The 27870-nt window shown below is 39.2% G+C and overlaps 1 protein-coding gene across 10 annotated transcripts in view; it reads right to left on the bottom strand.

Annotated features, from left to right (window-relative positions):
• Nucleotides 1-27870, bottom strand: part of TRPM6 (transient receptor potential cation channel subfamily M member 6) — a 156357-nt gene that overhangs the window by 51369 nt on the left and 77118 nt on the right. For 9 of the 10 annotated variants that reach the window (XM_053656229.1, XM_053656233.1, XM_053656234.1 and 6 more), the window contains 11 exons: nt 26453-26525; nt 25980-26080; nt 20228-20362; nt 19178-19231; nt 16947-17084; nt 14645-14746; nt 12419-12687; nt 11130-11358; nt 9182-9334; nt 4990-5136; nt 1698-1826 (listed from right to left, as the gene is read on the bottom strand). In XM_053656229.1, coding sequence (XP_053512204.1) covers nt 1698-1826; nt 4990-5136; nt 9182-9334; nt 11130-11358; nt 12419-12687; nt 14645-14746; nt 16947-17084; nt 19178-19231; nt 20228-20362; nt 25980-26080; nt 26453-26525 — 1530 coding nt within the window. The remainder of the gene's footprint in view (nt 1-1697; nt 1827-4989; nt 5137-9181; nt 9335-11129; nt 11359-12418; nt 12688-14644; nt 14747-16946; nt 17085-19177; nt 19232-20227; nt 20363-25979; nt 26081-26452; nt 26526-27870) is intronic. The other variant, XM_053656230.1, reaches the window with a different exon arrangement.

The raw sequence follows: 27870 nt of genomic DNA, 5'->3' as shown, positions 1-27870 counted from the left end.
AAACATTGTACATAAGACAATGACTCCTCGGTCCCCTTCAAAGTAGGGACCTCACACAGTTCTCCCAATCCCCATCAGCTGCCCCATCATATTTTCCTGAAACTCATCAACAGTCTGAAATCTCTTCCCTTTCAAAGGTGACTTTAGTTTTGGGAAAGAACTTGTAAGGTGCCAAATCTGAGCTGCAGGGGGTCTGAGTCACCTGGGTGATTTGGGGTTTTGCCAAAAGACCCTGCACAAGATACGATGCATGAGCAGGTATGTTGTCATGATAAAGTTGCCAGTCGCCAATTGCCCACAATTGTGGCCTTCTGAATCATCTGAATAGTTTCCGTGGAGGAATGTTCAAGCTTAATGTAAAATTCGATGCAGATTCATTGCTCTACTCGCTCAGTCATTTTGAATGCAATGTCTACACGGTACACAGTCTCACTCAATGGCGTCTACCACCCCCACTGACTACTACAGTGAAGTTGTCATTGTTCATGCATGCACATTCTAGTCCACTCTTTTTGGCTGCCAATTACATAGATTGTGCAAACCATTCTCATTACATTAAAAATGGCTGAATTTTTTCTGGACAGGTCTCATATACAGCTATAATTTCATTTCATGATGTATAGCCAAGTACAAACAAGACTGGTTGGAAACCAAAGAATTCCATAATCTGGCCCCATGAGCTCTAGGAGAAAATCAGTGTGTGCAAATGCACACACACAGAGACACATGCACATTGATATCTAAAACAACGTAAGTCATAACTATATGTGACCAAGTTGTAACTTCATAGGAACATGTTTTAGGCAACTCATTGCAAAGTAAAAACAAAAATTTTGTCTTGTTTCATTTCTTGGACTACTTGCCCCAGAGGGATTTTCAGCTTAAATTTTCCAGGGTATTTAGCAGAATCTTTCAAAAGCTATAAATAAACTCTTTACCTATTGTATAACTCTGACCACTTATTTGCCATTCTGAGATGAACTGATAATATGCAAGTAATGCTAGGCTATGAAACATCAATCTTAAAAACCCATTTCAGCATGGATAGACAGAGGGTATCATGCTCAGTGAAATCAGTCAGTCAGAGAAGGACAAATAACATATGATTTCACAGATATGTGGAATCTAAAGAACAAAACAAACAGAACTGGTGGTTTCCAGAGGGAGGGGGGCTAGGAAACTGGGTGGACAAGGGGAAGGGATTAAGAATGGGCTGTTCCAGAATAATGACGGGAGATGCAAAGTACAGCGTAGGGAATAGAGTCAATGATATTGTAATAACTATGTACAGTATTTATCAGGGTGACCACTTAGTAAGTTATATACCTGAAACAAGCATTATATTGTATGTTCACTGTAAATGAAAAATAAAAAACTATTTTTAAAAAAGCCCATTTCCTGGAAATCCAAACGTTGGAAGATCTAATGAAAATTAGATAGCATCACTCCACAACTCATAAACACACTAAGATGTCCTTGAAAACAACTGCTTTCAAAGAGCAACAACCAGAAGAAAGTATTCAGCAAGGATAAAGGATTACAATCAGAGGCGTTCTCCTCGATACCCTTCCGGCAGCACACAACTCGGGATCAGCACTGTCTGTCCCCCCTCCCTCTGGACCCGCCCACTTTCATCACCAGAGCCCAGAACACGGAGCAGAGGCATGCAGAAGACAAAGCGAGAAGGGCTAGCTCACCTCCCTGACTTTCTCAATGGCATTGGTGAAGATGTAGAGGATAACGAGCCACTCCTGCACGCTGGGCTGAGGCCCCATCTCCACCAGCACAGTGTAAGTGAACAGCATGAGGAAAGCCAGATACACCATCTGTGAGGGGGACACACATTTCCTGGACGTGAGTGACGGTGATAACGGAGGAGGCCAAGCAGACAAGGACCGAGCTGAGCAGACACACATGTGAGAACTGCAACAAGATAACATGAAAACACAACAGGGACCACACTCTGATTATTGGTGACCTACTGTCGAGGAAAACACAAGGCTCCAGTTTTCTACTCTAGGATGTAGTAGCAAGAGTGAAAACCACTGTTTTCTAATGCAAGGGAAGGGGCCACTGTCTCGTCCTGACCAGAATTTCTGGAACACTGCATGTTCCAGAATGGGCATTTTCAAGCTCACAGCAACCCAAGAGGGAATCACACACCTTCCTCTCCATTCAAACTTGAAAAACGTGTGCGTGCCAAGCATGCCAAATGAGTAGCATCGGTAGGTGCCTGTATTCAAATATACTAAATCATGGCATTTACTACTGCTGGGAGTTCTAGTTAAGGTTGGTTAAAACATTCTGGTTAGTGGGAAAAGTACTGCCCAGCTTCAGTTACATTAAAGACAGTGGATGTTCTTACTTTAGCCCTTGGCCTGACACATGGTAGACATTCAAGAATATGTTTCATTACTAATTGGGTATATTAAACATACATTTCCAAACTCCCCGCCCGAAGAACTAAAACATGGTAAACACACACATACATATGTACATGGCGATAAGAGGCCTGTAATCTCTTCTAACACTTTTATCTTTTTAAAATACATTCCCAGAATAGAACAACTGTAACAGCATAATCAATAAAAAAAATTTTTTTAAATAAATAAATAAATATTTCTTGCAAAAAAAAAAATTCCCAGAAATTGGGGCTGGCTTTATAACCACTCTTGCTTGCGAGGGTGATTCAAGACCCGCAGACACTCACCAGCCCTTTAAAAATAATAATAATAAAATAATTTTTAAAAGATATATTCCCAGAAGTAAAATAGCTGAGCACACGCATTTAAAATTGTGACATGTATGACTAAACTGCCCGACAGAAAGGTTTTACCAGTTTCCATGGTTGCCAACAATGCATGAGCTGGTGCAGCCCTTTAAGTAGCTTCAAAGACCATACGCGATGCCGGCTGATCAACACTTGTATTAAAGTCTCAGATCAATAGAGAGAAAAATGGGTGAGTGTGAAGATGGCTATTCATCCCACAAGAATATTATTTTTAACGTGGATCCATATTTCTCACGTTTTCTTTTTAGCTCTACCTAACTTTTCTCAGTCTTCTAAGTTTAGTTCTACATGGGGAATGGCTGCCACCACTTCCGAAAGGTACTGCCTAGGAGTGAAGGAGCTGTAGGGAAAAGCGTATCAGAAAGTTAAGGTAAAGTCTATTAACTCTATACTTCCCTAGGTCCATGTCTCAATGTCTGAGGACACTCGAGGACCCCTCAGTGACATGAGCTAATAAGTTTCTTCTTTCAAGTGGTGATTTTTTAAAATATTTTATTTATTTATCTTTAGAGGGGAAGGGAAGGAGAGAGGGAGAGAAACATCAATGTATGGTTGCCTTTCGTGCGTCCCCTGCTGGGAACTGGCCTGCAGGGAACTGGTCTGCAACCCAGGCATGTGCCCTGACTGGGAATCGAACCGCGATTGTCTGGTTTGCAGGCCCACGCTCAATCCACTGAGCTACACCAGCCAAGGCCTCAAGTGGTGATTTTTTACATTTTTGTCACTGTTTCAAGGTGGCCAGACACTGAAGCACTGTTGAGACTGGTAGTATGGCTTCTCTTTTTATTTTTTCAAATTCTCTTAAAAAGACCTGAAAATGTTTGCACTTTTGCTTTTTCATCACAACATGTATAATAAGACACTGTTTCCATAAAGCACACACAGGGCAACCTAGCAAAGTGACAGCCGAGACTGACGTGCTGTGCTCACCATGTGTGGGGGCAGGTCCGGCGGGCTGACTTGTTCTCTCAGTTAGCAATTCCTGTCGCTGTCTGTTTGTTTAGCTTTGCTCCTGCCTCTGAGAGTTCATAAGTTGTAAATTTCTAAGGAAAGAAATACTTGAATACTCTTTTCCCAATGACGTGATGATGGTTAAAGTGCTTACTATAAGACTATCTGGAATATGTAATTTTACTACATATTCATAAAATGGTAAAAATATTATTTGAAAGAAGATTTGACTTTTGAAACAGGTGAAAGTTACTTAGAGCTATGCACTTATTGAATAGGTATATAAAGTTAGTGTGTAGTTGAGCCAGTAAATATTTTGAAATATAACACATTCAGATATAACACATATCCTCTTACAGTCACAATTCAAATGTTTTTAAAAACACAAAAATCTTGCCCTGGCCAGGTGGCTTAGCTGGGTGGAGTGTCATCCCACAAACCAAAAGGCTGCGGGTTCGATGCTGGGTCCGGGCACGTACATAGGTTGCAGGTCTCGCTGGGGAGCCAACCCATCGCTATGTCTCTCTCACATCAGTGTCTTTCTTCCTCTCTCCCTCACTCCCTCTAAAATCAGTAAACATATCCTTGAGTAAGGATCATTAAAAAAAATACCAAAAGAAAAGAAAAAATACAAAATCTTACCCGTGAGCAATTTAAGTATAAATAAGCATTAAAAATAATGTTATTAAATAAAAGTGAAAAGCACCCTACACATTTAAAGTACAGTTCATGCTTTCTCTGCATCTCTACTACCCACCACACATTTAATATTTGTTCATATAATTAAACTTCTACAATTTTTTTGTGTTCTATATATTTATCAACATGTACTTTGAAGACAAAAATAACACTTGCATTTCTGGCTGTATTACACATTATTCCTACAAAGAAAAAATTGACTAAACTCCTAACTTTTTTGTCCAAGAAGAATCTACCCCATCACTTAATTCTATAACCACTGTTGTTCATTTTATTGCGTCACAAAGCTTCAAGTGCTCAGTCCCAGCTCACTAAGAGAAAGCACTCAAAAAAGAATAAAATGCTTGTTCTTTCACTCCCAGAGTGAGAGAGATTTGTTCTAACCTTTACTCACCTCCCTCCCGTGTTCTTTCCTACCTCCTTAGTCATTCCTCCCACTTTCTAACTGCAATTCTGCGTCTTATCAGAAGTTGGCAAATCACGCATATTATCATTATCAATGTTATCCTTAGCTATTAACCATCATAAATTGTTACAGTGAAACTAACCGTATAAAACCAAAACTTGACAATTGGAGCATTGTAGAACTCATAGACTTTCCTGGTCAGTGGAAGGATTTGAGGACCACTCCTTAAAGCAAAGTGCTGATTTTCATCTAGTTTCTCGTCAGGGCCCCTTTCCATATCACAGACTTTCTGTAAAATAAGCAATTTATTGTCAGGGGCTTATCTAAAGTATTGACATATGCGAATATCCCCCAAATATCATAAACATATAGAATAAATATATTAGAAATTAATTGGGTACCCACCCACCAAATTATAACCTTATTCTTTAAAGGAAAAATACCATATATATTATATAAATCTTTGACAAGGTAGGGAGTAGAGGGTATTCCTGGAAAGCAAGCTGAGTCTCTGGTAATCAAACCTACTCACACTAAGGGTAGTACCAAAGATTTTTAAATGGTCCCTGTTCCTGTTCTATTTCATCTCCTTTATCAGTATTTGGAACTAAGGATTTTGAAAAATCCCCGTGAAATCAATGAACAATAATATTTCCACAATATAGGAGGACAAAATGGACACAACGATAATGCATCTCCTTCAGTTCACAGGAAAGTGGGGCACAGCGTTAGTGTTAGGATTCTGGCTTCAAGAGCTTCTCCGCTCATTTATACCAGAGGTAGTTCACCTGAAGTTCATGGACCCTGGGCTTCTGGAGTTTCTTAAACATCCCATAAGTATATACAAGTATCTGTGTTGTATGTATATGTTTCCAGAGACAGCATCAATTCTTCCATCAGTTTGTCGGAAGTTGTGTGTTGGTCCACAGGGATTAACCCTCGCAGGTGATAAGCAATGAGTATCTGTGTGGCAGAGAAGTGGTGGCGTGGATGTGACCACACAGGTGTCCACACAGGTGTCCACAGAGAAGAGACTTTAGAAAGAGGGAGGGAAAGAAATGAAAATAGCATGGCGGTGACCTGAGGAAAGGGAGTGGGGGTCAGTAAAGCATAAAGGAGGCTGATTATATGGGGATAGAGGATGATTCAACTTTGGGTGGTAGGCACACAATGCAATATATACAGATCACAAATCATAGAAATGTACACCTGAAACCTATAGGACCCCAGTGTCACCCCAATAAATTTATTTTTTTTAAGTCAGACAAACAACAAAACAGGTCATATTCCTTAACAACACGGTACCAAATAAGTTTATCTGGGTATAAGCATATTATCAAATCTCTACCAATAGTTCTCAGTATGTGGACAAAATCATTCAACGTACAAATAGAATAATATCTGGGAAGGAAGGGAGGGAGGGAGGGAGGGAGGGAGGGAGGGAGGGAGGGAGGGAGGGAGGGAGGGAGGGAGGGAGGGAGGAAGAGAAAAAGAACCTGTAGCCTGGCTGCTTTTGAGAAGAGGAAACCTAGAAATGGCGGTAAAGAAGGCAATGAGATTTCACCCTCTTTTATAGTTTTTTGTAGTTTTAATTTTTAAGCTGGAAATGTATTACTTTTGTGGTTTTAAAAAATTAAATATAAAAGAAGTGTTCTCAGACTAGTACATTTCTTCAACTCATCCACAAAAGCGCTCTCTGAAGGGCCAGACCTGCAAGACTTTTCAAGCCAAGAAATGAATCAAGTTTTGCTTGCTGTCCATATAATTGTAGGAAAACGCCACTTTTGAGGCCTGGAGCATCTGGATGGGTTACGTCAGTGCCTGCTGTGAATGGCATCCACATCGCTTTGGGAAGCAGAAGTGAAGTTGGCCCTGACAGGTGTAGGAACGGACCTGGGTCCTGACAGGTTTGCACCAGCCACAGTTAAAATGGCTTAGAATGCATCACAAAGTCATCATTTACTATGATTTTAATGACATCCGTACCACTGCAGAAAGACCCCAGAAAGCAATTCAAGTAATGACCTGTCATTTAATCATTTACCTTACTATTTTTTAAAGGTTTATTTTATTCTCATTCAAGAGAGAAGGGAAGAGAGAGGGAGAAACATCAATGTGAGGAACGCAAATCAGCTGCCTCCTGCACACACCTGGGGATCGACCTGGCAACGTGGGCCTGTGCCCCGACCGTGAATCAAACCGGGGTCCTTTAGGGTACAGGACGACGCTCCAACCAGCAGAGCCATGCCGGCCAGGGCTCCCTTACTATTTTTTCTAGGAGTGTTTCATTAGGTCTTTAATTATTCTTAGCATTTTGGTATGGATTGTAAAGTATCAACTGATCTTAACTCTGAGTTGAATTCAAAGACATCAGCTCCCATGATGAAGAAGACATGGGAATAAATTTGTTTCAGGACTTTCTTTCCTCTTAGAATAAGGTAAACATAAATATATTCTCCTCAGTTTTTATTCTACTCTAATCTTTCTCTCTCCTTGTTCCTTCCCTTCCTCTCTACAATTCATGTCTATTTCCCATTGTATTACGGTCATCATTTCCACTTAATGATACTCTGATAAAAATAGATTATTCAACTTTTTCAAATACTATTATTGTGATTTAGCAATATGTCTAACACCAAGCTCATCTTTCCCCATTGAAACCTGCTCTTTTTCCAGTCATCCCTATGTCTTTTCAAAGATGGTCTTGTTTTAACCAGCAATGTCTCAATCATATTTGATATCTCCCTCTTGTCCATGCCCCATATTCAAGCCCTATTTGACTCTTCACGTAAAATCTGTCTTCTCTTCTCCATGCCAATTGGATAAAACCCCTATTACTTCTCACATGGATGGTCAGACTAGCTTATTCTCTCCCTACTTCCATGGATGGTCTTCTTGCTACATCATCCTATACATTAGAGGCAGAATAATTTTCCTAATGGTCAGGTCACCTTGCTTCTCTGGTCATATATGTTCACTGGTTCACCATTACCTACAGATTAAAACCATATTCCTTCATAGGATATAAAGTAGTCTCCACAATCTAGCCTCACTCTATTTTCTCGGCCATACCTGCAAATATTCCCTCTTTGTTTCGTTTCCACTATAACCTGGTTCAGCCATGCCATACAACTCACGGTGCTTTGTATAAGCCTTGCATTTCTTGCCTCTGAGCCCCTACTTACCATCTTCTTTCCCACTGAAATGCTATTTTCCCTTTCCATGCTCTCAAGTCATACATAGTACAACTGCCACCTCAATCACGAAGTGGTCTCCAATCCCTAATCTTCCCCTACTGATGGATCCCTGGTAAGAAGGCTTCTCTTCATAATAGAATAGTTAATCTGTTCTGCCATGTTGCTATCATTTTTTTGTAAGAAAGCTCACATCATCAAAAGTCATGCTTTTGAGGGGTTAGCAACTTTTCTCATGGCAAAGTTATTTTGCCTTTGGAGCTACCAAGCTCAGGCAAGGAAGGAAGGGAGGGAGGATGGGAAAAGAGGGAGAGGAAAGGAAGGAAGGAAGGAAGGAAGGAAGGAAGGGAAGGAAGGAAGGGGGGGAGGGGAGAGGAGAGAACCACATACATACCCAAACAGGCATGACAATCAAAATATTGAACTGATCTGGCCGAGGCACTAACCAATCACAAATTTATAATTAACTGTTTTCCATTTAATATTTATCTAACAGTTTTTAATGTTATAACAAATACACCGTAAGTAAAAAAGCATGTCAGATCAAGATGCTAAAGATCCTCATTAAAGTATTAAGTACCAGAGGAGATGTTTATACCTCCTGATAGTATATGATAATTTTATAAGCAATGATACAAGTCGAGAAATAAAAATAAAATATATACCCACAGGCAGCATATTGGAGACTCTCCAGTGAAAATGGGTTGAAAGAGAAGTAGCTGAAGTTACCCAGGAAAGAGTAAGTATACACCTAGGAACTCAAGTAAAACTATTCAGCCACAGAATACTAAGAAAATAAAAATTTTTACTGTTCTTCTTAGAGAAAAAGAACATTATAATTACAGATTTTTAAAGATATGAGGCATTCCTTATTGTTGTCTTAGAGAAATATTTATTCTGCTAGTCACAAAGCAATATGAAAAGGTAAGCAGCTGTCAAGATATAATAAAGTCTGTGATCTGTGCTTTGAGGCAGAAAAGGGAAATTTTGCTGAATCATACATGAGGGTTCGTTAGATTTATCGCATATGCTATATCTGACCATTCTAGAATGTGATTACGATTGCTGAATGAATAAACTCTGCGTGTGTGTGCATTTGCATCGCAGTCAGTACTCAGTCTACTGCGGTGTTGCACTAACCGTACAAGCATTTTCTTTGGTGCTGCTGGGGCTCTGCTCATCACTGTGCCACGTGAACTGGAAGTCCTGGGATTGGGGGACGTGTGACATCTCCGCTTTGCTTTTAAATTCCAACGTCAAAATGGTGGGAGGTAAAAGAATACTTATGATGATCTTTAAAAGAAAACAAAGCAAAATACGAAGTAGGGGTTAAACAAGTTACAGTGTTATTCAAATAGTAAACTTGAGGTTCCAGTGCATACAAAATGTCAGACCCATCACCAATTCAACTGCTACCCTGATTCTATAAATGCCGTTTAACTCAGTGATTCCAATTCTAGAAGCATCTGCCTCAGAAACACACATGAACACAAGCAGATGTGGTGAGGGATGTTTGCTGCAGGGTTACTTGTAATAAGAAGAAAATGGTGTCAACATAAATGTACACATATAGAGGAATAACTGGTGTGGAACAACCTAACAGTGAAATAACATGCAACCATTAAAAAAAAAAAGTATCCTGGCTGCGTAGCTCAGTTGGTTAGAGCACCATCCTGATACACCAAGGTTGTGGGTTCCACCCCCAGTCAGGGCACAGGCTAGAAGCAACCAACGCATGAAATGAGTGAAACAACAAATCAGTGTTTCGCTCACTTTCTCTCTCTCTTTCAAATAAATATATAAATAATTTTAAAAAGACAAAAAATTTAACTATGATGAAAAGATATTCAAGTTATATTAAGTGAAAAAAGCAAGTTACAGGAAAATAATAGCAGGACCCCGTTTTTGTAAAAACTAAAAAAGAGGAAAACTTATATGCATGTACATATATACATTTTGACATTTTAGAATATATAGATAAGAGTCCCCCCATATCCATGGTTTTACTTTCTATGGTTTCAGTTACCCACAGTCAACCACTGTCCAAAAATATTAAATGGAAAATTCCAGAAATAAACAATTTATAAGTTTTAAATTGCACAACATTTCAAGTAGCGGGATGAAATCTTGCAATATCCCACTCTGTCCCGCCAGGGACACGTATCATCCCTTTGTTCACATAGAGGAACTACGTGGAAGAATTTATGACTGATTTTTCTCTTATTTCTGAAATCTCGTTAGTGGAATTAAAATGTGCAAGCCCTTTTACATATTTCATGTCTTATACCTTTTATTTCTTTGTGTTTTCTACAGTGTATTCACCAAAAATAAAAGAACAGTCATTTTACTTGGGAAACTACATTTTTAATAACTCTAAAAAAAGAATAAAATTAAAATATAAAAGTTTTATGGAGCTCTTAACGATCAGGTGTTATCCCTTTTCCAGTTTCATAAGCACACGCTCTCCTTAAGCTTAACCACAATGTAACATTGTAGACTTAGGTTTAATGTCCTAAGTCTAATGCCCTTAGTAGTTACTAAATTACTCTTGATAATTCAGGATGAGAGGTGAGGCTAAACTGTAATGGAACAGAAGAATTTGGAGACAGTGGTGTAAACAATTGTATTTGAGGGCAACCTTACTAAACAGCAATTCCCTCCCTGAAACCTGACACTGAATGAACAGAATAATAGAAATGGCTGATTTTATTTAGTTTATTATCAGTTAGTATTCTTAAATCAGCAAAATTTCACTTTAAAAAAATCTCATTTATTTATGTTATAATGATCAGAGAGAAGTTTACTACTAACAAAATTTTGCCTGTGTTTAAGGCCTTCCAGCAAACTTCATGAGTATGCCTTTGTGATGGTCAGGGCTGGTACAGTTGCCCCGCTTCATAAAAGAAGTTGTGGCGACAGGAGGCAAAGTAGTTGTCAGGCCCCCCTGGAAAGCTCCCAGCTCATCTGTGAGAATCAGAGATACAAACCGTTTTTATGAAGATACCCTCTGGAACAGGGGAAAAATGAACTCAAGAGTACTGACCTCCAGACCAAACTAAGAGTAAACTCTGTAAAGCAAGTAAAGTACCTTTAACCAAGAGTTTTTTCTCATTTTCAGGCGCCCCATCCACATGTCCGTCAGCAGCATTTGGGTGCACGAGTGGGAAACAAAGGGCCGCAACCCTCCAGACACGGCCAGTTTCAAACAGGTGTAATTGCTCCAGTTCTTGAGTTCATAGGTCAACAGCTTCATGGCCATTCTCTCATTCTGCTTGAACGCCTTCTCCAGCACGTCCAGGGCAAGCTGGCCGAACTGTCTGCAATGACCCAGGGTGAGCAGTGAACACCAACGCAGGTGAGAGCCCCAGGCACGTTCACAAAGATTACACACCAGACTCAGAAAAAGACCGACACAAAAGAGCAAACAGCAACTTCATCGTCTCAGTTTGCAGAAGCTACTTTAGAGGGATTGCCACTCAGGAAACGAATTGGGGTCCCTTCCTGAAGGATGGGGAGGGAGGACTTACTCACACTGCGACAGGTGGAATCTGGTTTACATGGGGAGCACCTGGGCTATGTGTGGGGAGAAGGCACTTCACCCCATAAAACAAGCTCTGTATAGCTTGGTTTGGGGCTCTCTGATGAGACCTCCTACAGAATTTTTTATAGAAAATGCTGTTCAAACTGACTGGCAATTAAGGGATATTGTATAACTCCTTTTTTAAAAAGATTTTATAAAATAGATAGACAACTTAAGGGAAGTCACTCCTGGAGACATTTTCTGGAGTTTTCTGGGGGATCATTTCCTCCAAAAAGTAGGTGCTGTCAGTCTCTAGAACTTTTTAAATCAAAATCATAAATTTGTTTCTATTAACTCCAGCTTCCCTTTTTTCCTCACTATTATAATGCCTTCATAATAAAAAAAAATCGAAGACATTTCTAACTTTTCTATCTCACTCTGATTCTTTAATACACAATAGATTTATTTGTTTTTCTACTTGAAAGATACTTAAAGTAAACCACAAGTTTTAATTTAACTTAGTATCAAAGAGTTCAAGAGTTGGGAGGGACTTTCAAAATCATTAACTGAACATTTGGCAGCAAAGAAACTAAAGTCCCAAGATCTAGTCAACTCACTTGCCCAGCTGGGTGCTGGCCTAGGACCAGAACCCAAGTCTCCTGACTGGAAGGCCACCCCCTTTTCCACTATTCCCAAAGCTCCTTAGAAATACCTGAAGAACTCTATTTATAGGAGAGAACATGAAACACCTGACAAGGGGTTTGCTCCTCCACAAGTTCTAAGGTGAGGCAGGTCAATGTGTCTAACCGTTCTAAGAACTGTCGATGTTTAGCATGTAGTGAAGGGAAAATTCCTACTTCGAGTAATTTTTCATCTCTTCCGAGGCATCGTCCACCATGTTGCTCTGCTTAGCTTCACGGGCCATGGCTCGGTAGAGAATAGAAGCAATCACTGCCTTGACTGTGGCCTCCTCTCCATGCTGCCAAAAGAACATGGCCATCTTCTGCCTTTTCATTAGCACAGCCCAAACCAGCAGGTCGTTGTAAGGGTAAATGAAGCCAGAATCATCTGATATAAGTTGTTCTTTCGACTTCTTCCTTGATTTATGAATGACTGTAGACTTTTCCTGTTGGGAAATAAAACAGAAGTGGTTGCCAAATGCTCAGATACATGATGTTCTAGCTAATGAAACACATCAGATATCCTAGAGATGGAAATAATAAGAAAACTTTAGATTCCGCATCTAAGTGGAATCATATGGTAATCTAAAGAATAATAAAAACAAACACAACAGAAACAGACTCACAGATCCGGAGGATGGATGGCTGCCAGCGGGGAGGGGGTGCGGGGACTGGGTGAGAGAGGTGAAGGGACTCGGTGTGGATTGGCGGTTACAGAACGGTCCCAGGGATGTGAAGCAAAGCACAGGGAATCTAGTCAATAATATTCTGATAACTCTGTACAGTGCCAGGTAGATACTGGAAAAATCCGGGGGAGCATTTTGCAAAGTGTTTGTCTAACCACTATGCTGTATGCCTGAAACTAATACAAAGTGATATTGAATGTAAACTGTAATTTAAATAAATAAACATCAAGACCAGGTAAAAATAATAATAGAACTTTAGAAACCAGAAACCAAACCTTTGGCATTTTAAGGTAATCTACTTCTTGTTGTATCTAATAATTCCAGAGTCCCTAACCTGAGATACACTGAGTTTATTTAGTTCAACTTAAAACACTACCCATTTGAAATAGAGCCACTAACTAAACAACAACTTTTAATTTCCCAAGGAAATGGGTTCAAATACCATAGTGGATAAATGGCAACTATTAAAAAAACAAAACAAAAACTCTAACCTCACCTTACAAATAGATTCATTAACCACTTAGAAAAATGTCACTAATGTTGCCAAAATGCATCCAAATAGGCTGGTTTTAATTTTCCTTTCTTTATTCTGATTACATTCCTCCAGCGGTGGTAATGGGTACTGAAAAAATACTATTCTTCACCTGAAAACCCACCCTCTGCTGCTCGCATCAGATGCACCTCTCTATCCCCATGTTCTTCCCTAACACTGAGTATGAGTCTCAATTTCAATACCCATCATACTGCACTATGGTTTTTACTCTGGGGGTGGGGGGGGACCATTTCTCAGTCATCATTATATGTCCCTCAACCCACCTGCACCCCAAATTCAACCAAGCACCCAACATAATGCCTGGAAAATAATAAGATTCAATAATTATTCTTTCCCATTAAAGGGGGGGTCATCGCAAAAATTGTAATAAGCTTCCTGTTTCCATGAATAAAGGAAGTGTTATCATTCATGGTGATTAAGGGTAATTTTATAAAATATCTTTTCGCTCTAGGAGCTATGGAACCAGTTATACAAAGCTCTTGAGCAATGCATTCGTGTCCACTGGCAAGTGGGGCTGAGGTCACATGGGAAGAGGGGGCATAGCAGTGATATATACACACGTGCACACACATAATCATTGTCATATTATAATATCAAGCTAAATGTAATTTTAAGAAGTCGTCAAAGGGATGAAATAAGATGCAAAAGGACAACCTGAGAGAGAAGCAAAGGAGAATAAGAAAGCAGTCACATCTAATCAGGCTCAGGGAGAGGGGAGGGAGTTTGGGGGTTGGGTTAATGGTTACGTTTTTCGTACCATCCCATAAACTGACTTGGACCAGGTGGCAGCTGGCACAAGGACGGCCGGACGGAGTGTCGACCCCAGTGTTATCAGTTCCCAGGGCTCTGTCCAGGGCCTTTGCTGGTTGTTACAGGACAGCTGTGTTATGCTTTTGGTCTGTGCCATCTGTTTATGGCACTTGTAAGTGGTTGCCCTATTTGTACCCCACTTTCTCCATTTTTTTAAACTTTTTAAAAGTGATGTTTGAACACACTTGTCTCCATTTTCCCACCACCACTTCCCCCACCCTACCCACACCAACCTCCCACCCTCAATCCCACCCCACTCGGCTAACCCTAACCCTTTCTCCAATTTTAAATGAAGAAGTGGTCTCAGTATGCAAGATCGACTTTTTTTTCAAGTCTAAAAATAAGTGATGGCACCTTGAGTTTGTATGGCTGGGCGGTCCTGATGAACTGGGAGTGCAGGGTGCTTCCTGCAGACCCTCGTCTGCCTTCGGAGCCGCATCTCCCGGGAAGAGGGCGCTGGGAAAGGGTTGGAGCAAAGCTGGTCACTCTCTGGCATATACGGAATATTAGTTTATTTTTAAAATAAAACAAAAAGGGGAAAGGTATATTATATTGGTAGCGCTAAACATGTTATTTCTAGACAGTAGTGAAAACCGAATATAAGAGTGTCCTACCAAATAACCCATGGTTGTCTCTCATTCGTGATTAGTAATTAATCGTTAATCATATTAATTACTCACTGACCCAAAAAGAGCCCCTCATGATATTCTTCTTCTTAACGGCACTGTTATTTCCTAACATCTTACAAAACATGTTCTTTTGTTCCCAATTACACATTTGCATTCCTTCTCTATGTGGAAATTCCATTAGAAATCAATGGATGTTCTATACCTGGAACAAGCTCAGAATAGGCAATAAAGATACACAGTTCTGATAAGAAAAAGTTCCCATTCACAAACGGCACCAAGGTTAAGGTTAAGTCAGAAAGTTATGGAATTTTTCCACACGTTACATAATGTCACCCCTGGAATTCCAGTGCCTCGGCACAATAACATCACTCATTGCTAATCGGCATGAAGCTTCCATCAATGAGAAAGAAAAGCAATAGCATTCGTAAAGGGACTAGAATAAAAATTTATGACACAAACCATAGGCTTTGAACTACTTTACTTATTTTTAGTTTTTGTTTTATGGATATAACTAGACATAAACGTGAGGTGGTCAAGACTTTTTAAAGATAACAACTAAATAATTATGGTGATAGATAATTAGTAGTATCATTAGTAATAGTCATAATGACTATTATTATTAATAGTTACTCTATACCTTCTGAAAAAAAAACAGAAATATGGGCTTTTCAGATATTATTTATTTAGTCTCTTTGATACGTTTTTAAAAGGAGCATTATTACTCCCATCTTATAGATGAGGAAACCGACACACAGAGAGGTTAAGTTTCTTGCTCAAAATCACACAGCTGCAAAACAAAGCTTCAGTTCCAGCTCTGACTCCAAACCATGTATTTGCCTAGTAAAATAATTCACTAGGCAACACAATAAACTCTGTACTTCTTCACTAGAAAATAATGAGAAAGAGATAGTTTCCTGCTCGCTTTTAGAAAGGGCACCATAGCATGTGCCCAGCCTAATGCCGCCGGATGGCACCGAGGCCACCGTCAGTCCTGGTACCCATCACTCATACCCACACGGCCAGGTGTATTCTGTTTAAATAAAGAAGCTGACACCTCAAGCGTGTCCCTATGCCTTTGAAATTTTAATAGGGAACATTTTCTCTGTGTGATTTTGGTTTCTTTTTGTTTTGTTCTTTCATTTCCTAAAGCTAAGTTGAGCTTTCACTTCACCTAATTCTTTCTAAATAAACAAAAGTAGCTTGATATTCTGGACTCTTCATGTGATCTTACCCCCAAACTACCTTTCCAGTCTCATCCTTCATAACCTCCTGACACTTCTCCCACGACAAAGGTCTCCTTGCCTCGTCCCGCAAAATCACCCCCTGACGTCTGCAGCACTGGGCTTCCCCCCATGGCTTCTGTTCCTCCCTCAACCCAAAACGCCCTGCCTGCCTCTCTACCGCTTCATCCTTTAATAGAAATCAGTCTCTTCGGTTTGCTGACCCATGAAGGCACTTGTAAGAAACAATGTCTTCTCTGTTAGCCAATTAGCCAGTCTGACTATATATTATCAGACTTTTAAAACGATGATGAAAAGTAAAATACATAAAACATGTATTTTTAAGTATATTCTGCATGCATCTTTCAATATAACCCCCATACCTGTCCCAAACTTGTCATCTCTAGACTACAGACTACTATGAGTTTATAGAGCTAATCCTATGAAGCTTTGGACTTCTATAGTTTCAAAAGGAAAAGGAAGGAAGGAAAGAACTGGTCATCTCTCCCCTAACCTTTCTCATCACATTACTTCTATGTCAATATAGGACATGTTATGTTCTGTTTCATATTGTGGCTAGTTATCCATAAATCTGTTTCCTCTGTGAGTTTCTAAACTCCTAATCTTTATGTCCAACCTAAGCCAGAATACCAGCACAGTACCTTACATCGAGCAAATACTCAAAAAATGTCAATAAACAGAATGTCTCTTTTAGAAGTATTCCCATCTGAACTTCCCAAACCACTTTTAAAAAATATTATTATTAGTTATCCTTAATTTTACTAGAGTACTTTTAAATTGAGCTACCTTCTGTTTTCTGTAGAGATTGTAGAAGGCTCTGAAATTTTTTCTAGTGTAGCCGCTGCGATATGCACCACCAATGAGGTACTCTACTACCAACCCAACGTCGATGAGCGTTATTCTGTAGCCCGAAAGAAGGGTATGCTGAAACAAAAACAAGTGATCAGTTATAACTCTGGGGGGGTTACCCCTTTTCCCATGCCATCAGAACATAACCAAGTCAATTGCAAAGAAGCAGGCTCATTCTTGTCCATTATCTTTATAAACCAATCGACTGGTATGGCCAGCTATTGATTCAAACTGCTTGTTTAGATGGGAAAATACACTCAGCTTTAATATGGTTTTAGTTTTATAGACATCAAATGTCTGATGTCTGCTTATATCTGCCCATTGACTCTCTTTTCTCTTTCATGCATACACATTCTTTAGAATAAAATACATTTAAATATAGTATTAAAAATTGTCTTTATCTGGAAATAGCTAGTCCAACAGAAGTAATATTACTGGAAGGTATACTGAATGTATGCAATTGAAAATTAACATCATGTTAAATAACCCACCTCTCTCTGTATGGAAATGGCTATAACACTTTGCACTGTGTTGACATCATACATAAAACAAGAATATGGAAAGTAGAGCAAACGGAAAGAAAGAACATGGAATGGCAGAACCAAACAAGATGTCAAAACATGAGGTTGTGTCAAGAGTAATTGTAGAGGCTGGTAGGAGAACAGAGCAGCAGATTTCCAAGGACGTGGATCTTAATCTAAATGAAAATTATTTTGGCCCCTGAACATTTTTGAAGGCACACAGACTACTGAACAAGGCCTCTGTGAGTAACATTCATGAAGCTTTGAACAAGAAGTAAAGTGATACATATGTATATTTGTAAGTGTGTAAACGATTTAATTTTTTCAGTCATAATCTACTTTTTTTCAAGAAATAATAAAAATTATGATCTTATTTGCGGCTAGCTAATAGCCTATTTAACCTTTTTCATTCCTTTTTCTTCAGTTTACTGTGATAGAATCAGAGTTTAAGAAAATAATACAAGGAAAATCATTTTGATCTATCATAAATGAATGCAAATTAAATTTACATCAGCACGGACACTTTCGCTTCCTACTAATTTGCCAGCTAAATGTCTTCTTCCGCGGCCACTTCCCTCTGGCTGTGCCACACGTCAACATAACCAGAAAGCCTATCCTCTCTCCATCAAGACATTTGATAAGATAAATGAGGAAGGAACTATTCTTTTTAGTGTGTTTAGATTTTAATTTTTTTACTTTTAGAGAGGGGGAAGAGAGAAAGTGAAGGCAAGAAACATCCATGTGTGGTTGCCTCTCACATGCCCCCTACTGGGGACCTGGCCCGCAACCCAGGCATGTGCCCTGACTGGCAATCGAACTGGCAACCATTTCGGTTCTCAGGCTGGAGCTCAGTCCCCTGAGCCCCACCAGCCAGGGCAGGAAAAAACTTTTCAAATGAGTCATGGATGGAAATTAATTATGGTGACACATAAAAGGCACTCCCAGTTTTCGGCACATGTGAATAAAGGTTCTTGGTAATTAAAAGAAAAGAAATCAAGGCATAAAAATCTGTTAAATTTCAGACGTTCTGATAAGTAATGAGACAGATTATTTTAAATGTGACTTAATTCAAAGTTCAATGAAAACACAATGAGCAAAATATGAGGAAGGATCTAGAGCAGTGGGATTCATCCTAGTTCCTTAGAACAGTTTTAGAAAAGAAGTGAGTGTCCCCAAAACAATAGTCAAAACAATAATAATCAAAACAATAGTTTAACTATTGTCACTGACAGTCAAAACAATAATAACACAAACAATGGAAATCACATATTAGTCCTTTTATAAAGACAAGACTACCAGGAAGCGTCTTTATTTTCAACAGGTATTATCATCATTAATAATATGGCTGTATCACATTGAGCTTAAGTTTTCATTAGAAGCTTTATATGTCTCCCATTTGTATTTGTAAGAGAAAATAATTATTAACTAATGATACTTAGTGGATCTAATCTTTAAAAACAGAGTAAATTATAGGAAAAATGTAAGGGTGTGGTTTGGTGATGAAATTGTTCAGTTAATTGCACAAGAGTGTAGGCAATTCACTAAAAGATCCAAATCTACATATTACAAAGCAAAATCTAGTGAAAGCTCCATCACAAAGTTAAGGTGATGCACAAAGAGATTCGCACACCTTCGTAATTAGGTTACCTGTTTCACATCTTGGACAAGATGATGCAAGAGCATATTAGTAGGTCCTTGTTTCTGTAATAAAGAACAAAAGGAAGAATTTTAATTACCTTTTTATTACCATGTGCTAGGGAGTAGTGGGACTTTCTTTCAGAATGTATAAATAATCCAGAATACCAGGAATGTTCTTCAACATCTTTATAATGAAGCTTAAGTCACATTACTTCTAAGGAAGGTGTTCTCCAAGAGAAGACATAATTAGACTGAAGTACTTTTCAAAGCAAGATGTATATAGGTAGTGGTAAGGGCTTAATTTTTATGAGACAGAAACAAATTTTAACTAATTTATAACCACTCTTTAACATATATAGCACATTGCATCAAAAATATTTATTGAACACTTACTATGTTCAATCAAGCTTCTGAGGGAGTCAATGAAGAATATAAATACTTTCTTCACAGAGTTTTTACAGTCTAATAGAAAAGAATGAGTACTTACAGGCACATGAAATGACCAACAATATGAATGTGTGTGTGCTCAAAAGTTGAAAGTAATTTGTACTCTAGGGACAGGTCAAAAAGGCAGGACTTGAACAGGGCTTTGAAGACAGTCTGAGGCTCAAAGGACAAGGGAGGACACTTCAAGAAGGGCACACGACTGGAGCTTTGGTGTTTGTACAACAAGTAAGCCAGTCAGTCTAGTTTCAGTAAGTGTTTGCATAGGAAAGTTGCAGGTACAGAATTTTAACAGCAGCCTTAGATTGAGATGCTTTCGATAACACAATAAAACTAATTTGTTCTTATTCACATCTGTGGCATTAGTTATAGTCTCACTATAATATTTTCTTAAGTTAGTTTATGCCTCCGTTCTGTGCAGTTAATGATGGGAAATACAGAAATGACACTCAGATCAAACGGAACCTGTAAAGACATTTCTCCCTTGGATGAAAAGTCTGTCTCTCTCTAAGCTATCTATCTTTGTACATAAATAGTCAAGAAGACTTGAACATTCAAGCTAAATCCTAAGGTAAATTTTAAAGGAAGTGACTGACGACATGTTCCAGTACTCACTGTGTTGTAGAGCTCTTCCAGTCGAGGAACAGTGAGAAAGCGATGGAGGTTCACTCCATACTCTATTAAGAGCTTCACAAAATCCACCCGATCCATCACTAAAGCATCTAACATTGCTTGTTCCAGTGAGCCAGGCTTCGGAGGGTAGGAATAAATAAAAGATATGACAACTAAGAAAGTAGAAATAACTAAATGACTGTGTGTATTTGAACTCCAGGCCATACAGGCATAGTAAATATAAAATACAACCTTACTTCAGCACTTGAGTAAAGAAATAACAAAAAGTGAACTTGAACACCTACAGGACATCTTGACTACATTTGCTCTTGGGTGGGAAGATTGACTATTGTAAAAGATCGCAATGCTTTCCAAACAAATGTACAGGTTTAATGCAATTCTAATAAAACGCCATTTGAGGTTTTTTTCTTTTTTTCATAACTTGACATATTTCTATTTAAACTGCACCTGGCTTGTGAGTATAAATGGCAAATTAAACACATTAATCTACTTTTACTCCTACCTAAAACCCCATTAAAAACTATAGTACAGAGACAAAAGAAAGAGGGGGGGTGGGAAGAAGGGAGGAAGGGGAGGGAGGGAATCAAATACTGGCTGGGTGGCTGTTAGTTGGAGCATCTTGTACACCAAAACATTGCAGGTTCAACTCCTGGTTAGGGCAGATATAGGTTTGATCCCTGGTCAGGGAGAATAGGGGAAACAACCAATCAATGTTCTCTCTCTCTCTCTCTCAAATCAATAAATGTATCCTCAAGAGAGGATTAAAAAGAAAAGAAAGACAGCAATGAATCTATAAGAACGAGGTCAAGAGAGCAACACTTTAAAAGTGGCAATGGAAATAGTCCCCAGAAAGTCAGAAAGTGAAAGTCTCCAGAAATTGAAACCAGAACAAGTTAACAGCCAAACAAATCTATGCCACAGATTCTGGCAGTACCAGGATGTGATCAATGTACATATGCCGAATTTCTAATGTTGGGACCATTCCAATCATCTTCTCCCATCTGACTTCCACAATACCAGCAACAAGGCTTTCACCCTTGAGGCAGGAGACTGAAGTATTCTTTTCTGGCATTGTGACTCACATGAGAAAAGGCATGAATATGTTGACTTTCCAGGCCCACCAACAAATGGTGGCCAGATCACTCCACCATGAAGTCAGACCTACAGGCTCAGGTTTCTAATGAGTTTTCTATCCTACACTCTCAGAAAGTCCAGAGAACAGACCACAAAACATCAACTAAGATGAATCAGGCAATGCGGAAAGAAGAAAACTTCAAAAGAACCATCATTAAATATCTTTACAGATAAAAGACAATATTTGTGTTCAGGCTCAAAGAACAAATTTGCTCTTTGAAAGTAATAGCATGCTATTGCTTCTCAGACTTTTGGCTAAGATCAAGTGTGCAAATTAATAGGATGCGACCAGAAACAAAAAGAAAATGTGCAATAAGTAAAAGAAATAAGATTAAAGGAGCAATCCGTGGTCCAACATTTAACTAGTAAGAATTCCTTAAAGAGAACAGAGAAGACAGGGTAGGAAATTCCCCAGAATGGAAACACATGATTGAGAAATTAGAAGTATATGTTCAGCATAATGGATATAAAGAGCAAACAACACATATATGTATTTGTGAATTCTCAGAACACTGAAGAAAAGTACTTTTTAAACTTCGTAAGAGGGGAAAATTGTCACAAAGGATCAGAAAACAGAAAGAGTTTTACTTCTCAGCAGCAACACTGGGTATTGGAAGCTAAGCCTTCGAAATACTCAAGGAGAATTATTTCCAACCTTGAACTAAAATTTATTCAAACATGTCAGTCCTCAAAATCTGCTATACTCCCTTTCTCAGAAAGTTACTGAAGGATGCACACCACCAAAATAAATAAGCAAATCCAGAAAGAGGAAGACAGGAAATACGGAAAACAGGTACAATAGCACAAGAGGGAAACCCCAAGACGATGAAGAACGGCAGTCCCACGCCAGGAACAGCAGGCCACCAGTCTAGATCTCAGCAGTGAGGACTGCAGACAGGCGTATGGAGAGGTGTCTAAAACTTATGCATCAGAAGACAGCAATGTGACTTACTACAGTAGGCAGTTAGCATGAGCACAGCAAGGGAGATGGGCCAGGTATGGGACGTCTCCAGGGCAGAAAGCCCCAGGTGCCTAGCAACCAGCAAAACTGGTGCTGGGAGTGGGAAGAACCTCATCCCCAGGGTAATCTTCCCTCTGCTAGCATGTGGCTGGTCATGAGGTCTACACCCCCTGACCTTTCTCTTCTCTGTTCCTGTGGATCAGACCCTCCCCTGACCTTTCCTCTGCTGGCAGGTAGCTAGGCATGTGGTAGACTCCCTTAGAGGAGAAACAAGGCAATCAGAGGACAGTCTCATATGACTCCCAAAGTATACTCCTTACGCAACCACTCCCTGAAGCTTTCAGCCCTCAGGACAATGAGGTTCTGAACTATATCAGATAATCTTGGGAACAAAGCCTCAGTTCTGTTGGCCACCGAGAGTTTTGGTCAAAGTAGAGATAACATCTAGGCTTCAGTTGTGTGTCACCTCCAGGCCCTGAAAAGCAGCAGGGCCAGGTGGGACGGGTGGGGGATGTCATGGCTGATATCAGGACCAGCTGTGGTGATTAATGATGCCCCGCCCTGGGGCCAACCAATCAGTGAGGACCTCAACCCTGAAAGGACAAACCTGGAAAGCTGATAAATATTCATCCAGATCCTCTCCTGGGACCTCCCCTAAAATCCCAATTCTTAAAAGCCCTTAGGACATAGCACCCAGCACCCCTTTGCCTTTCCCTTTCTAATTCTCCAAGGGCCCTTCTTTTGCCTGTAATTCATTTCCCCAAGCCCACAGAGTAGCCCAGTCCTGCTACTCTGTGACTTTCTAAAAAAACTTTCTTCTACAGTTTTACTCTTGTCTCTAAATTATGACTTGTAACTCAAGTACTGAGGTTGCTGAATGGATTGCTGGGCCGACGTCTCATCTGATCTCGCAGGTCGAACACATGGTGCCATTTCACCACCAACATGATTGTTTAGAAATATGAAGGTTTATAAACATCAGAATAATACTCAAAATGGTCAAAAGTACTTGGCTCTTGGGATTAGAGCCTTGGCTCAAGCTAAAGAACAACTTTTTATTTCAGCATACTTTCAGTGCCATTTAATGTTTTAAACAATGTGCATACATTAGTCTGACCCAAAAATAATCTACCTGTGGTATGGTCACAACTGTAACTTTTTAAAATGTTAATAGTAATTATGATTACCAATGTAGGTCATTTTTCTTGTGTATATTTTTCTCTGTTTTCACTAATTTTTACTAGGAGCACTTATTATAACTTAATGCAAAAATTAAGGTTTTAAATAACAATATAAAAATCTGCCAGTTCAAAAAATAAAATTTCAAAATTAATATCCAGAAATCAGTTGCATTTTTATATGCCAATAATAAAGGGACAAAGAGAAAGGGAAATTGAGCAAACAATCCCATTCACAATTGCTTTCAAAAAAATGAAATACATAGGGATAAACCTAACCAAGGATGTAAAAGACCTGTACTTAGAAAGTTATAAGACACTAAAAAAAGAAACTGAAGATAAAAATAAGTGGAAGCACATACTGTGTTCATGGATAGGAAGAATTAAATCATTGAACTGTCCCTACTACCCAAAGCAATCTATAAATTCAGTGCAATACTTATCAAGATTCCAATGACATATTTCACAAAACTAGAACAAATATTTCAAAAATTTATATGGAAGCACAAAGGCCCTGCATAGCAACAGTAAACCTGAGAAAGAGGAAGAAAGTTGGAGAAATCACACTACCTAATATCAAATATCAAATTATTAGGTTGTATGATACCTCCAATGATAAGGCTATAGTAATCAAAACAGCATGGTATGGCAGAAAAATAGATACATAGATCAATGGAACAGAATAGTGAGCCCAGAAATAAACCTTTATAGTCAATTAATATTCAACAGAGGAATCAAACATATACAATGGGCTAAAGGTAGGTTATTCAATAAATGGTGTTGGGACAATTGGACAGATATGTGCAGGAAATGAAACCAGACCACCTTCTTATACCACACACAGTAATAAATTCAAAATAGATCAAAGATTTAAATTTTAGACCTGAAACCACAAAAATTCTATAAGAAAACATAGGCAACAAAATCTCAGACATTGCTCATAGATATTTTTCATTGGATATATCTCCCCAGGCAAGAAAAAGAAAAGAAAAAAATAAACAAATGGGACTTCATCAAACTAAAAATGTTTTGCACAGCAAAGTGGATCATCAACAAAATAAAAAGACAACCCAGAGAATAGGAGAACATATTCACCAATACATCTGATAAAGGGTTAATATCCAAAATTTACAAAGTACTTACAAAACTCAACATGAACAACCAAACTGAAAAATGGGCAAAGGACCTGAATAGATGTTTCTCTGAAGAGGACATACTGATGGCCAGTAAACATATGAAAAGACACTCAACATCACTAATCAGAGCAATGCAAATTAAAGTCACAGTGAAATACCATCTCATACCTGTCAGAATGGCCATCATCAAATCAACAAAAAGGTGCTGGCCATGATGTGGAGAAAGGGGAACCCTAGTGCACTGTGTGATGTGAACACAGACTGGTGCAGCCACTACGGAAAACAGTATCGAGATACATCGAAAAATCAAAAACGGATCTGCCTTTCAACCCAGAGATCCCACTTCTGGGAATATATCCAAAGGAACCCAAAACACTAACTCAAAAGAACCTAAGCACCCCTATGTTCATTGCAGCATCATTTGCAACCACCAAGATACAGAAACAGCCCAAGTGTCCATCAGTAGATGAGTAAATAAAACAACTGTGGGATACTCACATAATGGAATGCTACTCAGCTATGAAAAAGAAGAAAATTTCACCCTTTGTGACAATATGGATGGACCTGGAGAACACTATGCTAAGTGAAATAAGCCAGACAGAGAAAGACAAATGCCGTAAGATTTCAGTCATATGTATAATCTAATGAACAAGCTGAACTAACAAGGAAAATGTGGACAGACTCATAGATAGAGAGCAGGATGACAGCTGTTTGGGGGTGATGTGAGGAGGTGGAGGGATTGAGCAAAAAGGAAAAAGGACTCATGGACATGGACAACAGTGTGGTGATTGCTAGGGAGCAGGGGGGGAATAAGGGGACTAAAAGGGAATATAAAACAAAATACAATAAAGATGAAATGAAAACCCTGGCTGGCGTGGCTCAGTGGACTGACCGTGAGACTGTAAACCATATGGTCACCAGTTCAATTCCTGGTCCGGGCACGTGCCCAGACTGCAGGCCAGGACCCCAATTAGGGCAAATGATCTATGTTTCCCTCTCTTTCTCCCTAATTTCCTCCTCTCTCCTCTCTCTAAAAAATCTTCTTTTAAAAGTTAAATCTAAACAAAAAGCAAAAAATAAAAAATTTTATTTGTCTTTCCCTCAACTTCCCTTATCAGCTTCAATTAATCTGCAGAGCTAAAGGGGAAAAAATGTTTTTGGGGAGGCAAAATAAATGAGAGAAATGTGTTCATATTCTCTGGTCACTTAGCTACAGAGATGCTACTCCCATACCCCTCCCAAACCAATTAATCTCTCATCCAATTTCTTCCTTTGCCCCTCCCTGACAAACCCACACAAAATGTTTTTTTCCATTTTCATTATACCTTCCAATGCTGTCCATGTATCAGGATATGTTTCTTGGCAATGTCCGTCCTGTCCCAGGCCATTGCCAGATTTAATTGCTCAGCTGCTGATAAACTTGTACCTAAAGTAAAAGAAAGGAAAAATTACATGCTCTATTTAAAATGTCAACATATGCCTTGGGTGGTGTGGCTCAGTGGATTGAGTGCCAAACTGTGAATAGAAAGGTCACTGGTTCAATGCCCAGTCAGGACACATGCCTGGGTTGCAGGCCAGGTCCCCAGTTGGGGCATGTAAGAGGCAACTGATCAGTGTATCTCTCATACACTGATGTTTCTCTCCCTCTCATTCTCCCATGTTTCCCCTCTCACTCTAAAAATAAATAAATAAAATCTTTTTTAAAATTTCACTAAAATGTCAACATATGAAGCACAGAGAGCCATTGAATGTGAAAACAGGAGGTAAGAAACAGTTGTAACCCTATTCAGACACTCACCTTTTAGTAGAGCTGTTAGGATTGCTAAATCAAGGTCGTGCAACTCCTCAGAATCAGCCTCAAATATGATAATCTATCAGAGTTGAAAACCAGAAAGGCATACATTTGAGATTAGCAAAGAAATGCTTCCAAGAGTACCCACCAAATTCATTCCTGAGCTAACGAATTGGGGGAAACAACCTTCGTTAATGTCAAAAAACACTCAGAGTTAATATACAGGGTAATAGAGAACTGTGGGCTTGAAGGGGGAAAAATTACCTGAAAAATTCCTTCTATTCTAGAGGAAACATATATAAAAAAGCATTACTACACTAACTTACTGTGCACGTGCTATAAGAAAACTCATTTCAGTTCCCCATGTAAAGGAAATCCTTCCTTATTTCAAAAGAATACCATAGGAGCTCCTTCTGTTCACCAAGGCTTAGAAACTCAGATTTTTTCTTTTCAGTGAAAAATGAATCCTCAAGGATCTGTCATAAAATAAGTGAGGCAATTACAATGCACCCACTGAGCAAGTACGATGGACAGCACAGACTGTTAGCACAATGTCAAAGTGTCCTGTGCCTCCCAGCATGCAACTGATTTTTTAAGACAAATAAGGATATTACTTATAATTATAAAAGGTCTCCTGCTGTTAATGAATGTGTCTCAGTGTTTCCAAATGAAAACATATTTTATACGTTAGAGGGAGTGTTTAATTTAAAAAAAAAAGAGACTGGATTGGCATGTTCTAGCCCCAGAGAGTCAGCCCTGGCTGACCACTGAGTGATCTCACGACCAGTGAATCTGAGGTTCCTCACCCCCGGAAGAGGAACCCTCATTTCTAAGGTCCCATAAAAACAGAAAAACTATGCTTCTGCAATTCACGCACTGGTTCCCCCCACCGAAGAGCCCCTCCAAGTGCATGACTAAAATCAACCCTCATTTGTACAGGAGCTGAGAACCTAGTTCCTGTAGTGTACAAACCCTTAGTTGCCTTCTCTAGTTTCCTCCTGACATTACTGATCATTGTGGGGAATATAAAATGTGGTTCACTAAACTTAATCACTTTTATGTAACTACTGCTCTGCTAAGCGCTCTTTGTCAGGTAGAATCAAGAATTTGAAACAAGGGGTGGAAGGTTAAGAAACCAAGTTACTCACCTAAGGGTAATATATACAACATTAAAAATAAAAAAATTCCAACCCTGGCTGGTGTGGCTCAGTGCACTGAGCTCCAGTCTGCAAACTGAAAGGCTGCGAGTTTAATTCTAGGTCAGGGCATAGATCTGGGTTGCAGGCCAGGTCCCCAGTTGGGGGTGTGCAAGAGGCAACCAACTGATGCTTCTCTTGCACATCAATGTTTCTATCCCTCTCTCCCTCCTCCCTTTCTCTGAAAATAAATAAAATCTTTTTAAAGAATGAAAAATTCCATACTGT

This window comes from Artibeus jamaicensis, unplaced genomic scaffold (assembly GCF_021234435.1).
Source record: "Artibeus jamaicensis isolate MK-2021 breed Jamaican fruit bat unplaced genomic scaffold, CSHL_Jam_final scaffold_1964, whole genome shotgun sequence".
NCBI lineage: Eukaryota > Metazoa > Chordata > Mammalia > Chiroptera > Phyllostomidae > Artibeus > Artibeus jamaicensis.
This window is presented reverse-complemented; position numbering and strand designations above follow the sequence as displayed.